The sequence below is a fragment of the Salarias fasciatus genome, chromosome 2, assembly GCF_902148845.1.
Source record: "Salarias fasciatus chromosome 2, fSalaFa1.1, whole genome shotgun sequence".
Taxonomy (NCBI): Eukaryota; Metazoa; Chordata; class Actinopteri; order Blenniiformes; family Blenniidae; genus Salarias; species Salarias fasciatus.
In genome coordinates, this window is record NC_043746.1 from 27,641,091 (window position 1) to 27,663,133 (window position 22,043).

General features: G+C 44.7%; 1 protein-coding gene across 1 annotated transcript; it reads right to left on the bottom strand.

Moving 5' to 3' along the window:
• Nucleotides 1-1,737: 1,737 nt before the first annotated feature.
• On the bottom strand, nt 1,738-21,534 carry LOC115407476 (C-terminal-binding protein 1). The gene is made up of 11 exons (XM_030117825.1): nt 21,062-21,534; nt 11,691-11,845; nt 10,183-10,327; nt 7,600-7,703; nt 7,343-7,445; nt 6,678-6,802; nt 6,518-6,607; nt 6,152-6,282; nt 5,615-5,742; nt 5,342-5,456; nt 1,738-3,971 (listed from the first exon to the last, which is right to left on the bottom strand). Exons 1-11 carry the CDS (start codon nt 21,099-21,101, stop codon nt 3,776-3,778), a joined length of 1,332 nt encoding a protein of 443 aa, XP_029973685.1. The 5' UTR covers nt 21,102-21,534; the 3' UTR covers nt 1,738-3,775.
• Nucleotides 21,535-22,043: the final 509 nt, after the last annotated feature.

The window sequence follows — 22,043 nt, forward strand, 5'->3', positions numbered from 1 at the left end:
AAAATTACGGCTCATCCAGGTTTTAATGTCTTCAAGATAAGCTTCCAGTTTAACAGGTTGATCAGTGTCATCTGAATGCACAGGCTTTTTATACTCAACAGATGAATAGTTCCAATTAGACAGATTGATAGTTTTTTTTTAACATGCTGTGTTCACCTTCCATCACAAGTTTATAATCCACAATTACTCCGAAAAATTCCATGTCAAATATTTCATCTCTGTAGAAATTCAGCTTTATTTCATCATTAATGAAAGCAACTGCAAGCACCATTAATCTAGTTTTATTTTCATTTAAAAGTATTTTCCCAAACTATTTTTCACCAACAAAACCAACTCATTTTCTTTCATATCAATTTCTGAACAAAATAACATTGTGACATCAGAAAATGTACTAAATTTCTAATTTATTGGATATTGTAAAGATGCTACTTAAATTAAGTTTAAATAATTTTGGTCTCAAACCCAAACCCTGTGGAACACCATGCATTTTCCACAAGGTGATTCAGTGTCACTGATTGAAAGAAGTTATTCAGATAAACTGCTACATTTGCTTAAAGCTTAAGAATGAATTTAAAATCTCAGGAGCAGAGGACTGGGCTGACACTAGCAAACAGAAATACACAGACTGAGGGCCTAAATACACACCGAGGAGCTGATGAAACATAAGACAACAATCAGGGAGGAGAGAGCACAGAGAAGAACAGACAGATCTCTAGGGGGGAAAAAAAAATGAACCAGTCCAGATCCACAGAAAACCAAGACCCAGACCAGGAACTAATCCAAACAAAGACCAGAGTGAAACAGTATAAAACAAATTCTTAACAGAGTAGAGTATAGACGGACTGTCTGGATCAGGACTGGACTCATTATCTGGATCACGTTACCTGTGGTTGAGCTGATTAAGCTCTGCAGGCTGATCTCAGCCTCTCCAGCAGCTCCCTCTTGTGGTCACCGTGGGTCATTACACCGAGACCTGAAAAAAAGCAGCTTCTATCCTCTGAATTAATTCCTACAACATATGTTCTTCATAAACTAAAGAAGAAGAAAAAAATGGACGGTCCAGCACGATGTTATAACCCTTTTCGTTATATTTGGATCTTTTAAAAGATTCCATAAGTTTGACATCAATATAAAAAGTATATGATACTGATAAACTAATAAAAACCACAGCTTGGTACAAAATGACAGTACTTTTAGTGATATCTGTCCTCTTGACATTCACTTGAGTAAACCAAGAAAAAGTATGTATAAAGAGTCAATACCAAGCTGGCCTGCTTTTGTTTTGCACCTTCAGACTGGAAATTCTTGTTCCACTGATAAATAAAGCACAAAGTCTGTGTGAATTTTAAACAGTGATGAGACAGAGATAAGCTCAGATGTCTTTGATTCAAGCACAAAGGAAAACTTCAGAGGGCCAAAAACATGAAAAATAAAATCAGAACTCTTAAAGCTGAACAAGGAGAGCAGGCAGGCTGAAAATCAGAGACAAATGAGACACATGAAATCAGTCAGCAGAGGACAATGTGGTTAGTATGTTGGGGTGGTAGTCTTGTTTTTGTAATGGAACAACACAGATTCAGTGTCCTGCTGGGAACATTATGGGAGGACAACACTAAACATCGATTTTAACCTGAGAAACCAAACTGAGAACAGACGTCACCTTTCCACAGTTTATTTCTTTTTAAAATAATTCATACAAATGCATACAGTCACAAACATATCTTTGTCAGTTGTCAGTTTTTGACCAAAAATAATGATATTTACTGTAGAATATAGAATATGTATACTGTATATTGCTACGCCTACTACTTTACCATAAAGGGGACCAAAGGTAGGCAACAGTGGACTGTGTGTTACTACCAGGGATGGACTTCCACCGAGCGCCTCCACACGGCGCTCATTAGAAGGTGGAGTTTCCACGCGGCACCGATCAGTTTCAGGGAGGAATGCTTACAGTTTGTATCTGGAAGGAGCAGCGAGGAGGTTCGTCCTCACAACTGTGAGGATTTTAAAGTAGTCCTGCTCTAACTTCACGAGATTTTCAGATTGGGATCGGTGAGAGTTTGACCTGGTTTTGTTATGGAGACGTCCATCCCTGATCGCTACGCTTACTACCTCACCATGAAGAAGACCAGGTAGGCGACAGTAAACTGTTTGAACTACTCAGCTGCTGGCAGAAGGGGATCCGGGAAGCACCGGCACTCGGCTCAAAGCACACCAACTCCTCGTACGGCCCAGAGGGATCTGGAGATTTCGCGTCGCTTGCACCGTGGGAACGTGAAACCAGTCAAAGTGCAGATTATCTTAGGTTTGGAGTTCAAAGCTTTTCCGAGCGTGTGCATCTCAATGGCAGTTTTGAGCAGTACGAGCTGCCGCCACCCCCCCCTCCTCCCAGTGCTGCTTTTTTAGACACAGATACAACCAAGTCACATTGACACAGGCAGGCAGAACACCATATGTACACATAGACACAGGCCACAGGGGGCGGCTCAACGCTATACTCAGGAAGGACCCATCGCGAAATGTTAAAGGGAAATACAGGTCTGGAGAAGTCGCAACGTGCTCACATGCCAAATCTTTACTTCATTGTGCAAGAACCCTTCTTCAGAACTGGAGGTTTTTTTTTTCCCCTATTGGAACAAGCAGGTTCTTCTCAGAAGGTCCTTAAAGGAAGATCAAAAACATGATTTGATGCAAGTTCAAATGCAAGACTTCTCATCTGTCACTGTTTTCATCAACTGGTCTGCAGGTTATATTTAAAAATCAGCAGCATGAAGCAACACAATGAAACTGGTCTGTATGATGTGTGTGTGTGTGTGTGTGTGTGTGTGTGAAAGTGGGGGGGGGAGTACCAGATGAGACCTTAAAGACGACAATCATTTTCTCAAGCTGCTAAAAAACTCTGTGCATCACCTCCTAGGCCCGGAATACCATTTACTGCCTCCATCAAGCCTTTTCCCTCCCAACATCTGGGTTAAACATTTACACAAGAGGAAAAAAAAAAAAAAAAAAAAAAAAAAAGAACATGCCCCTCAAACAGAATCAACAAAAGCAAACATTAGATCGACTTTCAAAGCTCTTTCTCTAATGGAGCGAGACACGAAAAGGCAAGCAGGTAGAAAAACAAAAGCACTAAGTGGCTTCAAATGAAAGAAAAAAAAACAAAAATTAACCAACTGAGGAAACGTAACTTCCTGAGATGGTGTGCAAAAAGCTGCCTATTTTTTGGGGGAGTTTGCTAATCTTGGGACACTTTAAAGAAAAACAGAAGCACGTGTTGAATTGTGGAAGCGGTTTGGCTACATGAAGACGGATCACCTTCGATTTTGTTAAGACTGGAATACAAATATCAGTATGTTCTCGCTGGAAGTCTAAAACTGTACACAGACGGGTTACATTCATCTCATAACCTACTCACTTCGCTTGTACACCGAACTAAAGGAAGGACACGGAAAAGAGAGAAAGACGTGAAACCCGCCCTCGACCTGTGAACACACTACAGCCTAACAGTGGAGACGCTTTCCTCTCAAATCCAGTCACCCTTTGTTTTTGTTTTTTTTGTTTTTTTTCCTGTTGTTTTTTTTTTTAAGTTAGGTATGGCAGAGAAAGTGAAGATGATCCTGCGAGCCACAGATCTGCTTCTGGGTGGGGAAGAGGACTGACCGGAGCACCCAACAGGCATCCACTCCTCCTCATCATCCTCTTCCTCTTCTTCCTCCTCGGAGTGAGAATCGTGTGTTTTTCGGGGAGGGGGTGTGTTGGGGGGAGGGAGAAGCTACAGTTGGTCGTTTGGATGCTGCTCTCTGTCGCCCTCTGGTGGCTTCACTGTGTTCTGTCCCGGGGACGGGGCGTGAGGGGGGTGTGTGATGGCCGGCGGGAGGGTGTGTGTGATGGGCACGGCGCTGGGCACGATGCCCTCGACGGGCGGGGGGAGGCCGCCGGCCGGCAGGTTCACCACGCCCGGGGGATACCTGGAGGAGGGAGGGCGAGCTCATCAATCACACCACACCATGGAAGCACAGGGAGAACATGCAAACTCCCCACAGTTCCTCTTCTTGCCCCTGGATTATCCAAGCTGTAACTGAGCCTGTATTATTTTTTCAGCCATTCTTTCAGTTTTTGTTCTTGTGACTTCTGTACTAATTAAAGAGATCAACCAACAGTTTTCACCTGGTACATGCAAATAACCACACTTCATTTCCCCATTTTGGATGCACAGTGTCTAGAAAGAGAATTTACCCGTTGAGTCCGTCTGCATATTTTACTTGTTGACACTGTGATAACAACCACAGTCCAAGCTCCTCTTTTATTCACACCAGTCTTGTATTTATAATATAAAATTGCACACTCGGAGGACTCGGTATCCATGAGGGATTTTGCTGAGATTTTCAACATTAGACAGAAATATAAAAGCAGTGGTGTTAATATTCTGGAGGATGAGGATCCTGCCTTCACTCTCAGCGTTCAGACAAAGCACAATAGAAAATGAGCGGTGTTTACATCCACATATCCTGACATGAACACCAACACGCCAGAATTAATAGCTACTCTGAACAGGAACGTGACATCTCGCCTCGGAGCAAAGCAGAAGAATCAAACTCGCGTATTGTGGATGGAAATAACAAACTGACACCCAGCATGGTGTTACACATAAATTCAAAGCAAGCTGTGTGTGTTGTTTTTTTTCACACTGCCGAGCCGCGGTTCGTACAGTGAATATCTAAGTGTAGAGATATTTGGACCGGAGCTGTGAGCTGTAAGCCTCTGAGGTGAACTCTGTTTCTATTTTAGGACGTGATACACCCTGCAAACACTGCGTGTGTGTGTGTGTGTGTATCACTGCCTGGCTGAATTCCTCATGGCATGCAGAGACGGTGTATTTATAGAGCGGTGTGCTGCCGCTCTTATCGTGTGCGGTCGGTTCTGTCATCACGCCTGTGAGCTCCATCAGTCCGAGTCCAGCACGCTCCGCTCATCACAAACACAGCTGCTGAAAAACAAGCTAATAAAAGAAAACTGCGTGCGTGGCGTCCTTCCATTTGTGGCTAATAGCATTAGCAAGTTAACCAGCTGCAGCAGCCTCGGCCTGGCCGGTCTTTAAATCCACTGTCTGGGTATCAAACTCGATAACTCAGCAGATCAAACAGATCCTGGCTGCAGCACTAAAGTGATCCCCTCTAAATAACAAAAAAGTCCTTGGATTTGGTACAAAAAGAGACGTGTGCATGATGAAACAGTCACAAAGCCTCAATAAATAACAGTAATTTCAATCAATGGTGCAAAACACAGCAAAATATTTAAAAAGCAGGTAATCTGTTTGAATTTTTCGTCATTTTTTTACCTGTATGCCCCATTGAGCTCTGGGTGGACGGTTGCCGGGTCGACTCCGGTCCAGTGGTTGTTCTGAGTGAGAAACTCTTTATTCACACAGTTCTTCAGACTGTCCGGGATTCGACCTGGAAAGCAGGAAAACGGATCAAACCCATCCAGAATTAAACCTGTGAGTTCTGATTGTGGATGCGGGACGTTAAATACATCACTGGAAGACAGATTTTAGAATAAATATCCCAGGTATGCATTTTATCTGTGTGTGTGTGTGTGTGTGTGTCTGTACCCGTCACGGCCCGTCGGATCTCCCTGGCCGCCTCCTCCCTCATCTCCAGTGAAGCCTGCTCGCTGTACCAGGCGGCGTGCGGCGTGCAGATCAGGTTGGGGGCGTCCTTCAGCGGACCCTGACTGAAACTGACACACCGTCAGACAAAACCGTCAAACCCTCGTTCATTAGCCACTTTCAATTTTAATTATAATTAACGTTCGCTGTCAGAGACAATCATGCTCCAGATTGAACAAAACCAGCAGCGACACATCTCAAAAAAAACAACAACAACACAAAGACTTGATGACAGCTCGCCTGACTGATGTTTCAACAATCTATTTCACTCTGAAGAACTGAAAAATAGGACTAAAATAAGTCATCAAGTCAGAACACAGAACCTGTTTTTAATTTATCACGGTTTATCAATATGTTCATATATTCATAGCATTTCTGCAAGAAAGACATTTTTAACTGTACATATTAATGATATATAATGTTGATTTTAGCTCTCCGGAGTAGAAAACCGTCTGTTAACATGTTGTTGAGGGGTTTTACCTAAACGGTTCTGTCTCGTGAACGTCCAGAGCAGAGCCACGTATCCTGCCCTCCTTCAGGGCCTGAGCCAAGGCCTTCTCGTCCACCAGGCCGCCCCGGGCCGTGTTCACCAGGAAGGCCCCCTGCCGCATCTTCAGCACACACAAACAAGATCCGACTCACCAGCTGTTACATCAGCAGTGTAAAACCTTATCCAGTGTAGAAGGCAGAGAAAGTCATGCACTCTGCTCCATAGCGACTTTCTCTGCTCCTGGTCGGTCAGGCTGTGAACGGCGCCGTGAGCGTCGAGTCTGAACAGGAGTTCAGCAAGTTCGCTCAGTGTTCACCATGAATGAATCATTCAGACCTGTGTGTGTGTGTGTGTACCTGTTTGATGGTGAAGTCGTTGATCAGGTGGTGGTTGTGCTCGTTGAGGCTACAGTGCAGAGACACACAATCCGAGTGGAAGAGCAGATCCTGAGAAAACAAACATCAGATTAAATCCTGACTCTAGGATTCTGTGCGCGTGTGTGTGTGTGTGTGTTACCTGTAGTGTTGTGACCCTTTGTAGTCCCAGAGATCTTTCTACGCCATCAGCCAGATAAGGGTCATAGAAAATCACATTGAATCCGAAGGCCTTTGCTCGCAGCGCTACAGCCTGACCCACCCGACCTGCGCACACACACACACACACACACCGACACCCACACACACCCCCACGACACACAAAAATGCATCAACACACACAAAGACACGTGCCAGCACACAGGAGCAATATTTCTCTATTTAAATGAAAAGTAAAAAGTGCAGAAGTTGACACTTTTCAGCATCATAAATTCATAATTTTTTTTTTTTTTTTTTTTTTTTTTAACTTCTGCAGAGCCCAGAACTCTCCGCCTGCACCGCCGGCTCATTGTTACTGCAGAAACTTCCCACACCGTGCGGGGATGAGCTCTGCTTTCTGCTTCTGGTTAATCCGCTTTTTTTTTTTTTATCAGCAGTAACTCCCCGGGAAGCCAATTTAGCCGAGCAGCGACCGAACTTCCCCAAATTAAAATAGAAAAGAGGAATTTTTTTTTTTACCTTGTGAAACACGTCTTATAATATTCAACCAAACTAAACATTTCAGCTGTTTATTAACTCTGTGTGTGTGTGTGTGTGTGTGTGTGTGTGTGTGTGTGTGTGTGTGTGTGTTGCTTCAGATTGACCCACCGAGCCCGATGAGTCCGAGCGTCTCCCCTCGGATCCTCGCCGCTCCCGACGCCACCTCTCGGATCTGCTCCACGCTCTGGACCCGTGTGCCCTCCCGGAGAGCCTGCAGCCAACACACAACTTTCAGAGAAACGACTAAAACACAGCGAAGCAGCACACACACTCAGCTCCGCTTCAAGGCGTGACGACCAGATGAAAGCTCGGTCCGGGACTTCCTGCAGAATGCGGAACGCCTCACGGCGCCGGCCCGTACCAACCTGGTGCAGCCAGGTGGTGCGTCGGTACAGGGTGAGGATGTGGCACAGCGTGGAGTCGGCCGTCTCCTCCACCGAGGCGGCGGGCATGTTGCACACGGCGATGCCTGTCGGAGAGAAGGGCTGCTTAATGGCGTCTTCAGGGCGATCTGGGGACAGCAGGGGCGTTTCGGAGCAGCGTGGGCCGCCAGCCGCTCGCTCCACTAAACGCTTCACAACTCCATTCTGATGTGACGGAGCTTCTTGTGGACAGAGAAAGGGCTTCTGGGAGGAAATGAGTGCAACAAAAAGCTTCGGCTGTTCACATTTCTGCTAATATCACCGACATGGCTGCAAACAGTGAGGCAGGAAAATGGACGTTCAGCATTTTTAACCGTTTAACTCAGCGGGTCAAACACTTTTCAGTTCGTCACAAGTTCATCCGGAGTGGGCTGAACCGGTCAGTAACAGTCTGTGGGGGAAAAACTCCTTTTAAAAACCTGATGTTTTGTCCAGAAGTCACTGGAGGAAAAACTTACGAACAAAGGAAGAAGATGCAAACCCACACAGAACATCCTTCTCACTAAGAGGTGAAAGTAAAAACCACGGACAACGAAATGTGAAAACTTCACACCGTTTCTTCTTCTGTGCTGGTGAAAAATCCTCCTTTAGGACTTTATGTTCTGACAAATTGAATTTTCAGTTAAAAGCAGAACTTGACGCTGAATTGAGCCCCTGAGGAAAAAGTGTGTGTGCTCCGCTGAATGTATGTGTGAGAAAGGTGTGTGTTCTGTGTGTGTGTGTCCAGTTAAAGGTGTAACCTGCCGTCAGTCAGGTGGGACCAGCTGGAGCCTCCAGAATACTACGTTGACATGCAGCTAAAATTCGGGTTCAGGTCAATATCTGTGTTTCTGAAACAATTAGGAAAACCCCGTTTACATGCTTTAACAGACAGAGAGTTACCCCGTTTACAAGTCAGCGCATTCAATCGGGATCTCCCTTTCTAAACCACGGCGCACGTCATGCTGTTCTCAAAACAAAACAGCTCTGACCGGAGCGGCTTTGTGTTGCCAGATTGGGTGGGGTTTCCGCCAAAGCAAGCTTCTTTTTTGAACACGCTGGATGGGTTGATTAAATGATTATGTGTTTATGACGTGTTTTCGTATCATACAAATACGGTTTTAACGTGCATTTTCAACCGAGATGGGGGTTTGGGCTGCTTTCTACGAGTTTCAGATGTTTTTACGGTCTAGATCGACAGATCTGGCAACCTCCTCCACCGGTCTGCAGAGGCAGACGCTGCTGCGGTGACTCCGTTCTGTAGACGGAACGCAGACAGAACGGTTGTTCTGTTGTTCATGATTTTTCTGCAGGCCGTACAAGTCGCCAACTTTCAGAAGGAAGCATGTGCGGTGTGCGCGCTCAGAATAACAGTTCGTATCGTGCGTCACGGAAGCCTCACACGGACAAAAGTGTGGTGAGTTTCGCGCCTACTCGTTGCTGGACTCAAAAGACCATGATTCATTGCGGATGGGAGCATGCGCAGAACCAAAAACAATGTCCCTTAACTCGATATCTGTTTACACGGCGGCACTTTCGAGTTTGAAAACGAGTAACCCAGGGGTCTTTATCAGGTTTTACAAATCTCGAAAATGAGCTTTTCCGGGTTTTGGGGGGTGTTTACATGGCCACGCACTACTGGGTTATTGCCAACATTCGAGTTTGAAAAGGGTTTGAAAAGAGTTATTGGCTGCATGTAAACGTACTGACTAACCTAACCCTAATGAAGATTTTCAGAAGATGTTCGACCCTTTTTCTTTTTGAGACTAAAACAATCCAGAACAGGTTTGTTCAGTATTGGTGAAAAGGACTGAAGGACGACGCAGCATTTAAAGATCGCAGGACCAGCAGGAGCGACTTAAGAGATAAATTGAGGTATTTAATGTGTAGAAAACAATCATCCCCATCCTAGCTTTAAACACAGTGCAGTAGCAGCCTCTCCACCAACTTCAGACTGAAAGCATTAATCTGGCCGTGCTGATTTAACGTGTGGAAAACTTTGTGCAAGTGCAGCAATTTGTGTAACATCCACTATGCTCACTATCACAACTGTAAAAGTTCCTGAAATAATTAGGATTTATTTACCCATGACTCATCTTAACAAGTGTAAATGAAAAAAGCTGCAAATTACATGATATGTGCTACAACATTTTTTTTTTGAAAGCTGGGATTTCCCAAAGGGTCCTCGATCAGCTATCATAAATACGTGTGGGTGTGTGTGTGTATGTGTGTTTGTGTGTGTGTGTTCTTGTATTTCTATCCTTGTCGGGGCCAAATGTCCCCACAAGGATAGCAAAACGTGGAACGACGTGCCTTGTGGGGACCTTTTTCCGGTCCTAATGAGGGGAAACAGTGTTTTCTTGACCATGTTGTTGTTACTGAAAAAAGTAAAAGTGCAAAAACATTTCTTTAGGGTTAGATTTTGTTGTGGTGTGGGTTAGGGTTAGGGTAAGGGTCAGGGTTAGGGGCTAGACATGAATGGGAGTCAATGGACGGTCCCCACAAGGATAGAAATACAAGACTGCGTGTGTGTGTGTGTGTTCATACCAAGCTCTCCAGCAGATTTAATGTCGATGTTGTCGTAGCCGCTGCCGATGCGGACGATGATACGGAGCGCTTTAAACTTCTCCAGGTCTTCTCTCATCAGGGTGATAGTGTGATACATCAGAGCTCCAACAGCTTCATTCAGGACCTGGACACACACACACACACACACACACACACACACACACACACACACACACACACACACACACACACACACACACACACACACACACACACACACACACACACACACACACACACACACACACACACACACACACACACACACACACACACACACACACACACACACACACACACACACACACACACACACACACACACAGACACAGACACAGAGACACAGAGACACAGAGACACACACATTCATGTTTTTTTCCATCTGAAAGTGTCACTGAAGTCACATCCTGTTTAGCTGAAATGTCCTGATGAACAGGAACAGAGTAAGTTTTCTGAGGGAGAGCGAAGAACTTCTAACCAAGAGGTCGTCTTTTTGTTTTAACGGAGGGGAATAAAGCGAGGACGAGCTGGAAGACGGCCGGCCAGCTTCTCTGTGAGCAGTTCAGTGTCAGACGCTCCAGTTAATCATCCGATCTTTTTCCAGCCCTTTGATTCATGTGAAAATCACAGAAGAGGAGCACTTTAAAACACACAACGCTGAGAGACACACAGGGAGGGAGCGCCATCTGTTTCTCCACGCCGCGACCGGCTGAGCCGAGCGCTCACACACCGGCCCACCTGGCACACCCCCAGAACTAAACACACAAAGCCATTAACACACACGGCGAGCGGCGGGAGGCCGGCCTGCATCACAGGTTCACTCTTCACACCCAGCATTCCTCTGACTTCCATTTACGAGCGTGTCGGTGTTCAAGTGTTTGTAATATAATTCACAGACTGTTACACAGGGTGATAATACATTTTGATATTAATGGAGATAACTTAAAAAACAAACATCTGCTTGTCACTGTTACTCAAGTTTAACATCACATTTTAAATCAAAACGAAGTCAAACTTCCAATGAAGGATTTCAGAAATCTTTTTATGCTTAAAGAAAATAAAGAATAAAACAAGAAAACATCCTGATGAGTAAATTTGCTTTGACAATATGAACTGATAAGTCTTTCATTTTTCTGGGTTTTGCCTCATTAGTGCTGCAACTGTTAGAATCTTTGATGTTCTTAAAGGTTTTAACTTCAAATTCATGATGATAAATTAAACTAACAGCCGGCTGGGTGACTCGAACAATTCTCTGCTGACTTTGTGTCTCCGGCTAATTGTGACGAACATTTCAGTCATTTTTCAGGCTCAGATTAATCAGGTGATTAATTACTAATGAAAGCAGGAATTAATTAGAGGACGACGGGCTTGGTAGGAACTGAGATGGATGAGAAGCTACAGAAGAAAAGCCAGCTCGTGACAAAACGATCCGTCGTCTCATTTCTGGATTCCATCAAGCTCAAATCCCCTCCGGCCGCCATGCTCACCTTCTCGTGGATCTCCTGCGTGGACTGAGCGTCGCAGAACGCCACCGTGGCCACGTCTTTCAGGATGGGCATCTCCACGGTGCAGTCCCGGCCGTCCAGCAGCGCCACCAGGGGGCGGGGGTGCATGGGCCCGTTCATGATGGGAGGCCTGATGCCTGAAGACCGACAGAGGAGGGAGCGTCAGCAGGGAAACGGGAGGCAGAAGGACGCAACACTGAGCAACACAGAGAGAGACGGTCGCACTCATGCATGCATGGGAAGAACATGCAATCTCAGCAGCCACAGTGCGAACCACGACACCGCCGCGCGGCACCGACTGAACCTGGTCACCCGGCCGTATCCCATAATGTCTCTGCTCTGGGCTGACACAGTTGCTATGACAACAGGAGGAGAGTAGCACGGTCTCCCCGAGCACTCTCCATGTGCGCAGTTTCACTCCTCTTCAGAGGGTTTTTATTGATTATTACAGTTTGATCTTTAAGTTTCCAACTCTAAGGATCAGTAACAAGGACGATTGGGGGAAAAAAAAACAGTTTCTGCAACATTAACAGTCAGGAGGTTGGAAAGAAAAAAGACTGGTAATAAGCAGTATCCTTTAATATTTCAAAATGTTCACACATTTTTAAAATTACTTCTTAAAAACTCCTCTTGAATGTAAATGTTTGCGCTGCTGGAGAGCAGGATGTGACTCTGGGGAGACACTTAGTGGAAAAATGAGGACCAGAATATCATAAAGCACCCAGCCTGAAGCTTCAATACAGCAATTTTCACAGTGTGTGTGTGTGTGTGGATGTGTGTGCATGTCTTTCTATGGCTGTGAGTCCCAGGTCCTGGTGAACACCAACGTTGCGAGGTCTTTTTGCCCCGTCATTTATTTTTGATGGTAAGGGGTTAGAAAATACCTTATGTCAATGAATGTCCTCACAGCTGTAGAAATGCAAACGCGTGTGTTAAACTTATAAACCCCTGCTGAAGATTAAAGCTCTGTTATATATTTCGCTCAAATACAATTTAATAAATTACATTTGAGCAAGTAAATGTGAAAACACAACAGGAAGTTATAAATCCCCCCTAAAAAACAGTGCTCTGAATAAAATGAATAAATGTAATAATGTACCTGCCTCCTCTTTCTTTATTATGATTTATTAATTTTAAAAAATTAAAGCAAAATTATTACATAACTCATGCATTTTTTATCGTTTCAAACTGATGATGTCTGGTAAATGTGCTAATCTTTCTTTAGCTATGTTAAAGACAGTGTAACTGTGATTTGCTGCGTTTCCATTTTATCATGTTTCGTTGTGACAAACGCCTGTTCTGACCAGTCGGTTCACCTCATCAAAGCCTTGAACTTGACAGTAAATGAAAAACAAGGGTTGCTCCTGAGGCTTTAACCTGAACTGGTGGCTTTTACTCATCGGCTCACTTTCAGGGGAAGAATTACTGCAGGTATTTTGCAGAAGTTTCAATAAGTACAGACGAGGAGGAAAACTTCCGCCAGTCTTTGTGTGATTGGGATTCTGTGCTGCGAGGAGCTTTGACAGCTCTGTAGATGAAATGAGTTTTTCTGCTGATGCCGACTGTCCCGTCACTCATTCCCGACTCCCCCCCCCCCCCCACATCAGAGACGTCTCCAATAAGAAACCTCTTCTGTCAGTTCACTCAGAATATCCCACCACTCCCGCTCCTTTTTCCGTTCTGAGCACTAGACTGTGAGAAATATGAAAATCCATTCAAAAAGAATTAACATTTCAAGGGTTTCAAATAATATTTTGAAAAGAAAGAATCTCTGAAGTGTATCTGTAGACAGACGTTTGGGAACTTCAGTCCCACAAATCGCTGGATAATCGGAGAAACGCAACACACTTCCCTCAGTTTATCATCATTGCAGTGGAGAAAATAATGTAAAACCTTTGTGGGACTCATCTCACCACCACCACTCGGTTGCCGTCGTGTTTCTGTACATACTTTAAAACTGGGCTGTTATTGATTTAACCTGCTGAACCTCTTTCATCGGGGGCGTGATGTTATCAGATAAACAGCTATTTCAGTCTTTTCCACCATAGTCTGACCTCCATGTGCAGCTGTTTGATGAAAACACAGCCTGGTCTTTCACGCCAATATTTTTTTTTTTTAGCAGCTTTTAGGAAAATTGTAGTTATTGTGTGTGAATAAGTGAACAGCTACAGTAGATCTCTTAATACTTTCTGAGCTTTCTTCAGCAAATCCTTGAAACGTTTTAAAATGCTGAAGGTAAAAATGACATGAATACTTTCATGAACTTCAGCTCTGAGATATGCGACACGGAGCTTCAAATCAACCTAAATCCCACAGGACTTCCTCTGCACGAGCGTCCAATCACAGACGGGATTCACCAACGGAAACACCGTGATGTTAAAGAAATGACGGACCCTGAAAGTTGAAGTTATCCCGGAAAATGGAGCAAAAAGCTCTCACCGATTGTCCATTTCAATGCTCGTTTGTAACATCAGAAAGCTTGTTTTTGTCCTGCGAGGCCCCGGGGGGCTGCAGGCTGCAGGTTTTCAGCAGTGAATGAGTGTGACCGGGTGGACGCAGCGGAAAAAAAAAGAAAGATGCTATAAACGTCCACGGACCAACGGAGATGGATGAGCTTCCTTTTCTCGTGTGAAATACGGGCATTATCCTTGAAGCTGGAGCCACTCGCTGCACTTTTCTCCGGCTGCTGACTGAAACATACAAATAACGGATTTATTTCAGCGCCAAGTCAGAGTGCTGCGGCAGGAATCTGTATTGAGAAGGACAGAGACGAAGGTTAACGCTCTGTCTGGGCTGTAAACACTAACAAGTACTTTTACGTCCAGTCATCAGTCCGTCAGACGACTACAGTCAATTTAGAGACATATATTAACCCCAAACGCACGTTTATGGACTGTGAGAGGGAACCAGGAGAACACTTACCATCAGAATACAGTGAAAACATTCTGGCTGTAACGTGAGAATAAAAAGATTCTCCTCCTCCGCCATGCAGCCATGAAGACGTTTCACATTCTGAAGCATCCAGAGCTGAGCAGGTTTCATGTTTCTAGTGACGAGCCGTAAAGATTATAGAATGATTAATGTCGCAATGATATGATTCACACTAAAAATATCAATAAATCCGTCATTTGGAATTTTTAGTTTATGGAAACTTAAATTGAAAACAACTTGCTATGTTGACCTCCCTTCACCAAGGCACTTCCTCTCAGCTCTTTAAAATCAGATCACTGTAACGCCGCTCATTTTAAAATAGGAATAGTCTTTTTTTTTTTTTTTTAATGAGCTGTATGGCAGAAGCTGCTCATCGCTGTGATTGATTGTTATGAAGGTGACTGTCCACTGTAAAAACCACCAAGTCCAGGAGAATCTGGTCTGGCACCGGGACTTTTCCCATTTCCACTTGAAGACGTTGTCAACGAGGCCTAAAATCACGTAGCACTGGCAGCTCGTCCCGTCCCTCCAGCACTCCCTGAAGATAAAAGCGTTTCCTACATGCATTCAGCGATAACAGAAAATCAAAGGGTAATAGATTCCACTCTGAAGCACTCAGGAACTCCACCGGAGCGAAGACGTTTGTGAACCTAACCCGGTCCATCACTCAATTTCTCAATCGTCGTCTCCTGCACGTTGTCAGATTACAGCGTGAAACCTGATCTGATGGAGAAGCCCTGCAGCGTGCCAACACCAATAAGGTGAAACTCAAATCCTGCGCTCACCGCCTTATGCAGACCGATCAGACATCAGCTTCCTCCTAATAGGATTTGCCTGGAGGCCATTGCACTTATGCATCAATGTAAAATCTATGCTTTGTCGCTCAGAATCTGAAATTCATATCCAGTGGAAAAAAAATAGTCCAAGGCCTGCACACACACCGTCTCCTGCTCACTTCTCCGTCTGACCTACAAACCTGCACCGCATTTTTCCACAAAAACTGAAGTGTATAATTAAGAAAACACAAACCTCCACCTCAGAAAACAGTGAAATCCTCCTGTGCTGCTGGGTTGCTGGGTAGAGTTTTTGTTTTTTTTCCCCCTCCTTTTTCCTCAGATTCCAGACATTTCTCCAGCTCACACTTGGTCAAACGGAGGGAGGAAATAGTTTTCATTCCAGCTCCATGCGTGACCTTGAGAGGAGCAGCAGGACTGAGTGGAGGATCAAACACTGCTCCATTCATCTCAACCTACACCACGGCCATTTATACCCTCCTTTTATTTCCACTCCTCATCAACCCAACATTTCCTCTCATTTAAAAAATGTATTTTCTTGTTAAACACTCATTAAATCCCTCATTATTCTGAATAATCGCTCCTCTTTCCCTTCACTCCGCTCACTCTGTAAATCCTCATCTCTCTGCCCTCTGCGGTCATATTAAACACTCCCCCCCCCTTCGACCCCCCATTGCCCCGGGGTTGGATGACTGCTGCGAGCTTTCACAGTACAAACAGGCCTCTTGACAGCCAGCAGGGCCGCGGCGTCAGCTCCGCCGCAGCAGTTCATTCACGGCCGCCACAACGCATAATCAACGCTTCTCAGCAGCGCAGCACATCCCGAGTTTCAACCAGGGGAGCGTTAAAAATAAGTCCCCTTCCTTACTGACTGAAAAAAACAGTAACCATCCGAGTGTCGGGGACTGACCTGAGCCGCACGCCATCTGAAAATGGCATCCCTCGCAAAAAAAAAAAAAAAAAATGATGGCGAAAGACCGAGTGAGTGACATTTGGAGACGTGAAAAGCATCTGCTGGTGGGAAGGCCCTGCAGCCGGCCGCCGCTGACCAGATCACACAACAGCTGGACGCGTCTCCCGAGGACGCGCGCATTGTTTGCACGCTGTCCGTCAACCGCAAAGACCGGCGATCTGCATACGCTTAAGGAGCGCAGGTCACCGGGAAGTCCGCCAGCTTCCAGAAGAACAATCTGCAAACAGCCAGCTGCAGAGCTTCCAGAGATTTCCTCACAAATGGACACGAAAACACCAAAAACCCTCCTCCTCCCAACTCCTCAGCCATAAATATTGACCATTTCCTCACATTTATTTCATCAGCTCTAGTTTCAAGAGGCCAATATTCATCATTTCCACATTTCTTCGTGTTTTCAGTAATTGTCCTTCAAATATAACAAGAAGACATTTTTGTGCTCTTTATGTATAAGCCACATTTTTTAGATGATTTCTTCAATGATCCAGTGAGAAGTTATTCTATTCTGTAATACTTTAAGGCTTTAAACTGTAGAATATGAGTCAATTTGGGCAGGTTTACAGTTTTAAGATTTTATTACACATGCACTGCATAAAATTTGTGTTTGAGTTACAAATGTAAAAAATATTTTTCAAAATTTTAATTTCTACAAATTCCAGAGCTTTAAGTGCAGTTCTACATTAACTTAATTAGCTGTAAATATAATAAGGATGAATTAAAATCATCTACTTCTACAATGTGGGTGTAACGAACACTTTCACAGATATCTCAGAGGAGTTATCTGGACCCATATTGATCTGAACAATAGTTACTGTAAAAAAACAGGAGTCAGTCACTGCTCGGTGTGATATAAACCATGCGGGTTCATCTCATGTTGGAAATGAACCCAGTCACCCACATCTCCCTCAGCCATGAAACATACAGCGTTTATTATGACCCAAAGATTTCCATTTCAGCCCGTTTCTCAGTGAAATCCATCCAAACAACCGGCCGCTGTTTCAAAACTCCCTCTTCCGTTGCCGCATCCTGAAATAAGGTCACACTTCCTGGATTAAATCTCTTTAGTGAGTGAACTGAGAGTGAACCCGGCACATGACTCCACCACATTTCAGCTGTTTGCATTTTCCTCTGTGTGAAACGGCGAGACGAGGAAGGAGAGCGTCTCCGTCTGTCGGCGCCTCAGAGAGCCTCCGTCCAGAACGGTTCAGCAGCTACCAGCTCCTGCAGCAACATGCCACCGTGTGAAAGACCCCACATCCTCCTCATCCTCACACCAGCAGCTCATCTATCAGGGCCTCGTTTTCACATCTCCACCCCTCTCTCCTTGTTTAAATCCATTCTGTCTTCTTGTAGCAGAAAGAAAAGAAACAATTATTACAAACACACTAATATATGACTACAAAGTGTTCAGAAATCCTCTTTCTCTTGTGAATACACAATTCCCCTCCTCAAGAGGAACACTGACAGATCCTCAACACACACACACCTTGAAACACAGGTGCACACTCAGCGCCCTGATCCACGCTGGTTGACATGTTCAATACTGGGTGATATATGATGCATACAAGTGCTTACACACAGAAATGATCACCATGCAGGTCTCTTATGTGCACACATCCAAGGTCCTGGGGTCTGCAGGTACAGTGTCAGCACCGCAGGTTCAGGTTTGTCAGCTTTTTATTCCGCTATATTTGACACCAGCAGCCCAACGTTCAACTTCGGGTCCAAACCAGCACAACTTCAATCTATTTACAACTTTAACAACTCAAGATCAACTTCATCTGCAGAAGTTACAAAAGAACACCATTTCTATGTAAAATGTTCCATTTTAAAAGTGAAAAAAATGCATTTCCAATGTGTAAATCTGAGCACGAAGCTAATTAATCAATCCTGATGCTCATTCATAAGCTGCCATGAATCCTTAAGAACTGAACAATACTGCAAATATTACCTACCAAAAACAAGCTTTAATTGGATTATTGTGCATCTGCTGAGGAATTCTCTTGGATTAATCATTAATATACAGAAAAAAATGCTTTTAAACTAGGTCACTATGGAGTAAATGAGGCATCCTAATGAATTATTAAGGCCGCAAAGCAGTCATTGTGTTTAGATTAAGAGTCTTTAAACTGGAGTCAAAGAATCCACAGGGGATCTTTGTGTGGTTTTTCCTCGGCATTTCTTTTTTTCCAGTTTATTACAGTTGGTGTACAAGTAAATACTGCTGATCTCTGGTGAAGAAATGGGAGAAACCGCCACGTGTACAGGCTGTTTTCAAGTCGTGTAATTAAGCTGCCTGTTCCATTAAGAAGAAAACCAGAGTGTGAAGACACAGTTAACACGACCATGAAGATCCGATTACTGGGAATAATCACATAATTGTGATAGTCGGACCTGAGGCCTTGAACTGAGCTTCCAGGATGTGATAATTTAAAGGTTATCAAGTTTCTTTCCGAGTGCGTTCGTATGCAGGGACATCAAACAGGAACGGCCAGTTCAGATTCATTATCAGCATGTGCAGATGTAACAGGACGAAATAAATTAGAGGCTATATGAGCACCGTCAAAGGCCTTCCACGCACGTTTACTTGATCACGTGAATAATCTGATTACTACAGAAATCCTACAGGAGCCAACGGCCAGAGAGTCGTTTCATTTGACGTTTTATTCTGACCAGACTCGACTGAAAGAATAAAAATAATGAAGAGACTTTCAGGCATCAACATATCGTTCATATACTTATCTCAAAAGAGTGACTGAACTGTGAGAAATTGAGTTTAAATAGGGAAACAAAGTGCACGAATGTTAAGTCACATCATCTGCATAAGCTTTTGTTCTCACTACAAATGATATTGTAATCACAATACTGTAATCATCACCATCAGGGCTGTTCACGGAATATGGTGCAGCTCTAATTTGTACCTCTCAGCTGAATTACTGCCTTCACAGTAATGGCTGTTTGGGATGTTCCACTGCAGGCCTGCTGTTTTTCTGAAACCCGTCTAGACCGTCACATTTCTGAAGGACATGTTCTCATCTGAGCAGCTTTGTCCATAAAAGACAGGTTGTGAGACAGCAGTAGTATCACAGATAACCTTTGAAATCGTGTCTGACAGGAACATTAATGGATCTGATGCTGACTGTTGGTTTGATCAGAAGCAGGAGGTGCACACATTTAGTGTTTTTAGGTGTTTGTTTAGCGTTCCCTGGCTGGATGTGCAGTGACTTGCACTCTAACAGCCAGACGGAGTTCCTCTGCACTGACTGCATGTCGCCACACGAGCCCGTTTCTTCTGTATGTCCTTTGACATCTGAACGTGTTTGACATGAAATCTCCCGGTGGGAAACTGCCCGGAGCTAATAACCACAATCACGTTACCGTTGGCCTTCTATCCGTGCAATAAGAGGATTTTATCGGGAGCGTGAAACAACACCGTGCTGGAATAAACAATAGGATGGCTTTATAATCTCTAATCCGGGGAATCGGGTTTTACAAGTCAGGATGCTTGTCAGTGATCTCCATAATCAGATCAGACATGATCTAACATTGCAGATCAGAAGACCCCCCAACCTCTCAAATATGAATCAGAGCATCCATCAGTCACCGGCGGAGGAGGACCTGATCTCCGAGCTCTCAAAGGTTCAGCGACGAGGGCTGAAACAGACCTGATGAAGCACATCACACCTCCGCCACCGCAGGAGATTTGCATCTTAAAAGGGAAACTACAATTCACAAGCATCACTTCTGCGACCCTGTGGACTCACAAGCTGTTTGAAGAGACACAGAAAAGGTGAGGAGGTGGAGGGTAAAAAGATCTGAGCTGCAACTTTAACGTCTGATGTCAAGACGAGAAACGGCCCGCAGCCTGTTGATGACGCCACGTCACAATCCCAGGCTTCACCGGGAGAAACCAGCCATCACAAATTCAGATTTAGGTGAGTGCAAATGCAATAATTCAGCTTTACAGGGGATGATCATTTATCCTCACAGCCGCCTCCTCTTCCTCTCCTCCTCCTCCTCCTCCTCCCTCCCCCCTTCTTATTCACAGCCGCCTGTACCTTGATCCCATTTTCTAGAAGAGTCTTTTCCAGCCTGAATCATGTGCTGCATCTTCCACCTGCACTCATGCACGCTCACACTGGAATATGTGTCAGTTTCGGTATGAGTGCGTGTGTGCTCGAGTGTGTGTGTGTGTGTGTGTGTGTGTGTAATAAAAGATGGATAAAGAAAAGGGAAATATGTGTCATGTCCTTGCTAGCCCTCGAAGGAGAGCGAGATCTATTCCTGTCGACATGTATAAAGGTGTTCTACAGCCTTCAATCGCTGAGATTTTCCTCCTCGCTCACACACATCCATACTCACTCACACACACATACACACACACAAACACACACACACACTGGTGAAAAGGCTAACCATTCTGGTGTGACGAGACAGGCTGAACGATGAAAAAAAAAATAATGGAGTGAGAGAGAATTAGGAAGAGAAGAAGGAGGGGATAGAGAGAGAGAAGGGGGAGGGGAGGAGGAGGAAGGCAGAATAATGTACACTGAGTTCACAAATATTGGCGCGCACACACACACAGGCACACAGACACATGTACACACACGCGCACACGCAGACAGACGTGCAGTTCCCACATAAAGCCGAGTGTTTACCTAGAGGCATGCCTTTGTTGAGGAGATGTGAGCTTCCCATGGTGTGTGTTCCCCGGCCGGCCAGCACAACACAGACTTTCACACAGCAGCAGACATGAACGGGATCCAGTCAGCATATGGCGGCCGTGGCCAGCTACCTCGCTTCCCTCAGCCCTTCTCCCAGCCCCTTAGTGACAAGCATACACATGTGCTCCCCCTCTTTCTCTCTCTCTCTCCTCTCTCTCTCTCTCTCTCTCTCTCCCCTCCCTTCCGTCCCCTTCGCTCGCCTTGCTCTTTCTATCTATCTCACCCCTCCCTGCCGTCTCTCGCCCCCTCCCCTCCTCTTCCTTTCTCACTTTCTATGACACAAAATCTCCTTGTCTTTCCGTCTCTGTCACCGGAAAAAAAAAAAAAAGAACAAGAAGAAAAAGAAATGTGCACACACAGAATGTACTGCTGCATTTATGGGAGCGGGAGGGCAAAGACGTGTGTGTGTGTGTGTGTGTGTGTGTGTGTGTGTGTGTGTGTGTGTGTGTGTGTGTGTGTGTGTGTGTGTGTGAGAGAGAGAGAGAGAGCGAGAGAGCAGGAATGGGGAGGAGCCAGCGCCGGCTAAAATTCATCTTTTGTTTCCTGAAAGACGACGAGGAGATTGAAAAAAAAAAAAAAAAGAAGAAGAAGAAAAGACAGAAGAGTTATGCAACTGGGAGTCAGCAGAGAGACCGGAAAAACTAGTTCTCTCTGTTGATCCGTTTTCAGTCCCTTGAACTCACGTTCGGAACAGATTGAGTTGATAACAGCTCCTTGAAATGAACTGTGGATTAATGTTTGAAGCGCTTCCTCCGCTCATGGAGAAATGTTTTATTTCTATGTTGGACGCGTCCAGAGAGTTGACTCCAGGACGTAATGTTTGTGGGTGATTTGAGAAACACTGATATGATATACACTACTCTGAATGCATTTCTTTTAGCTTTATATTCTAAAGTTATTCTCTTTAATTTAACTT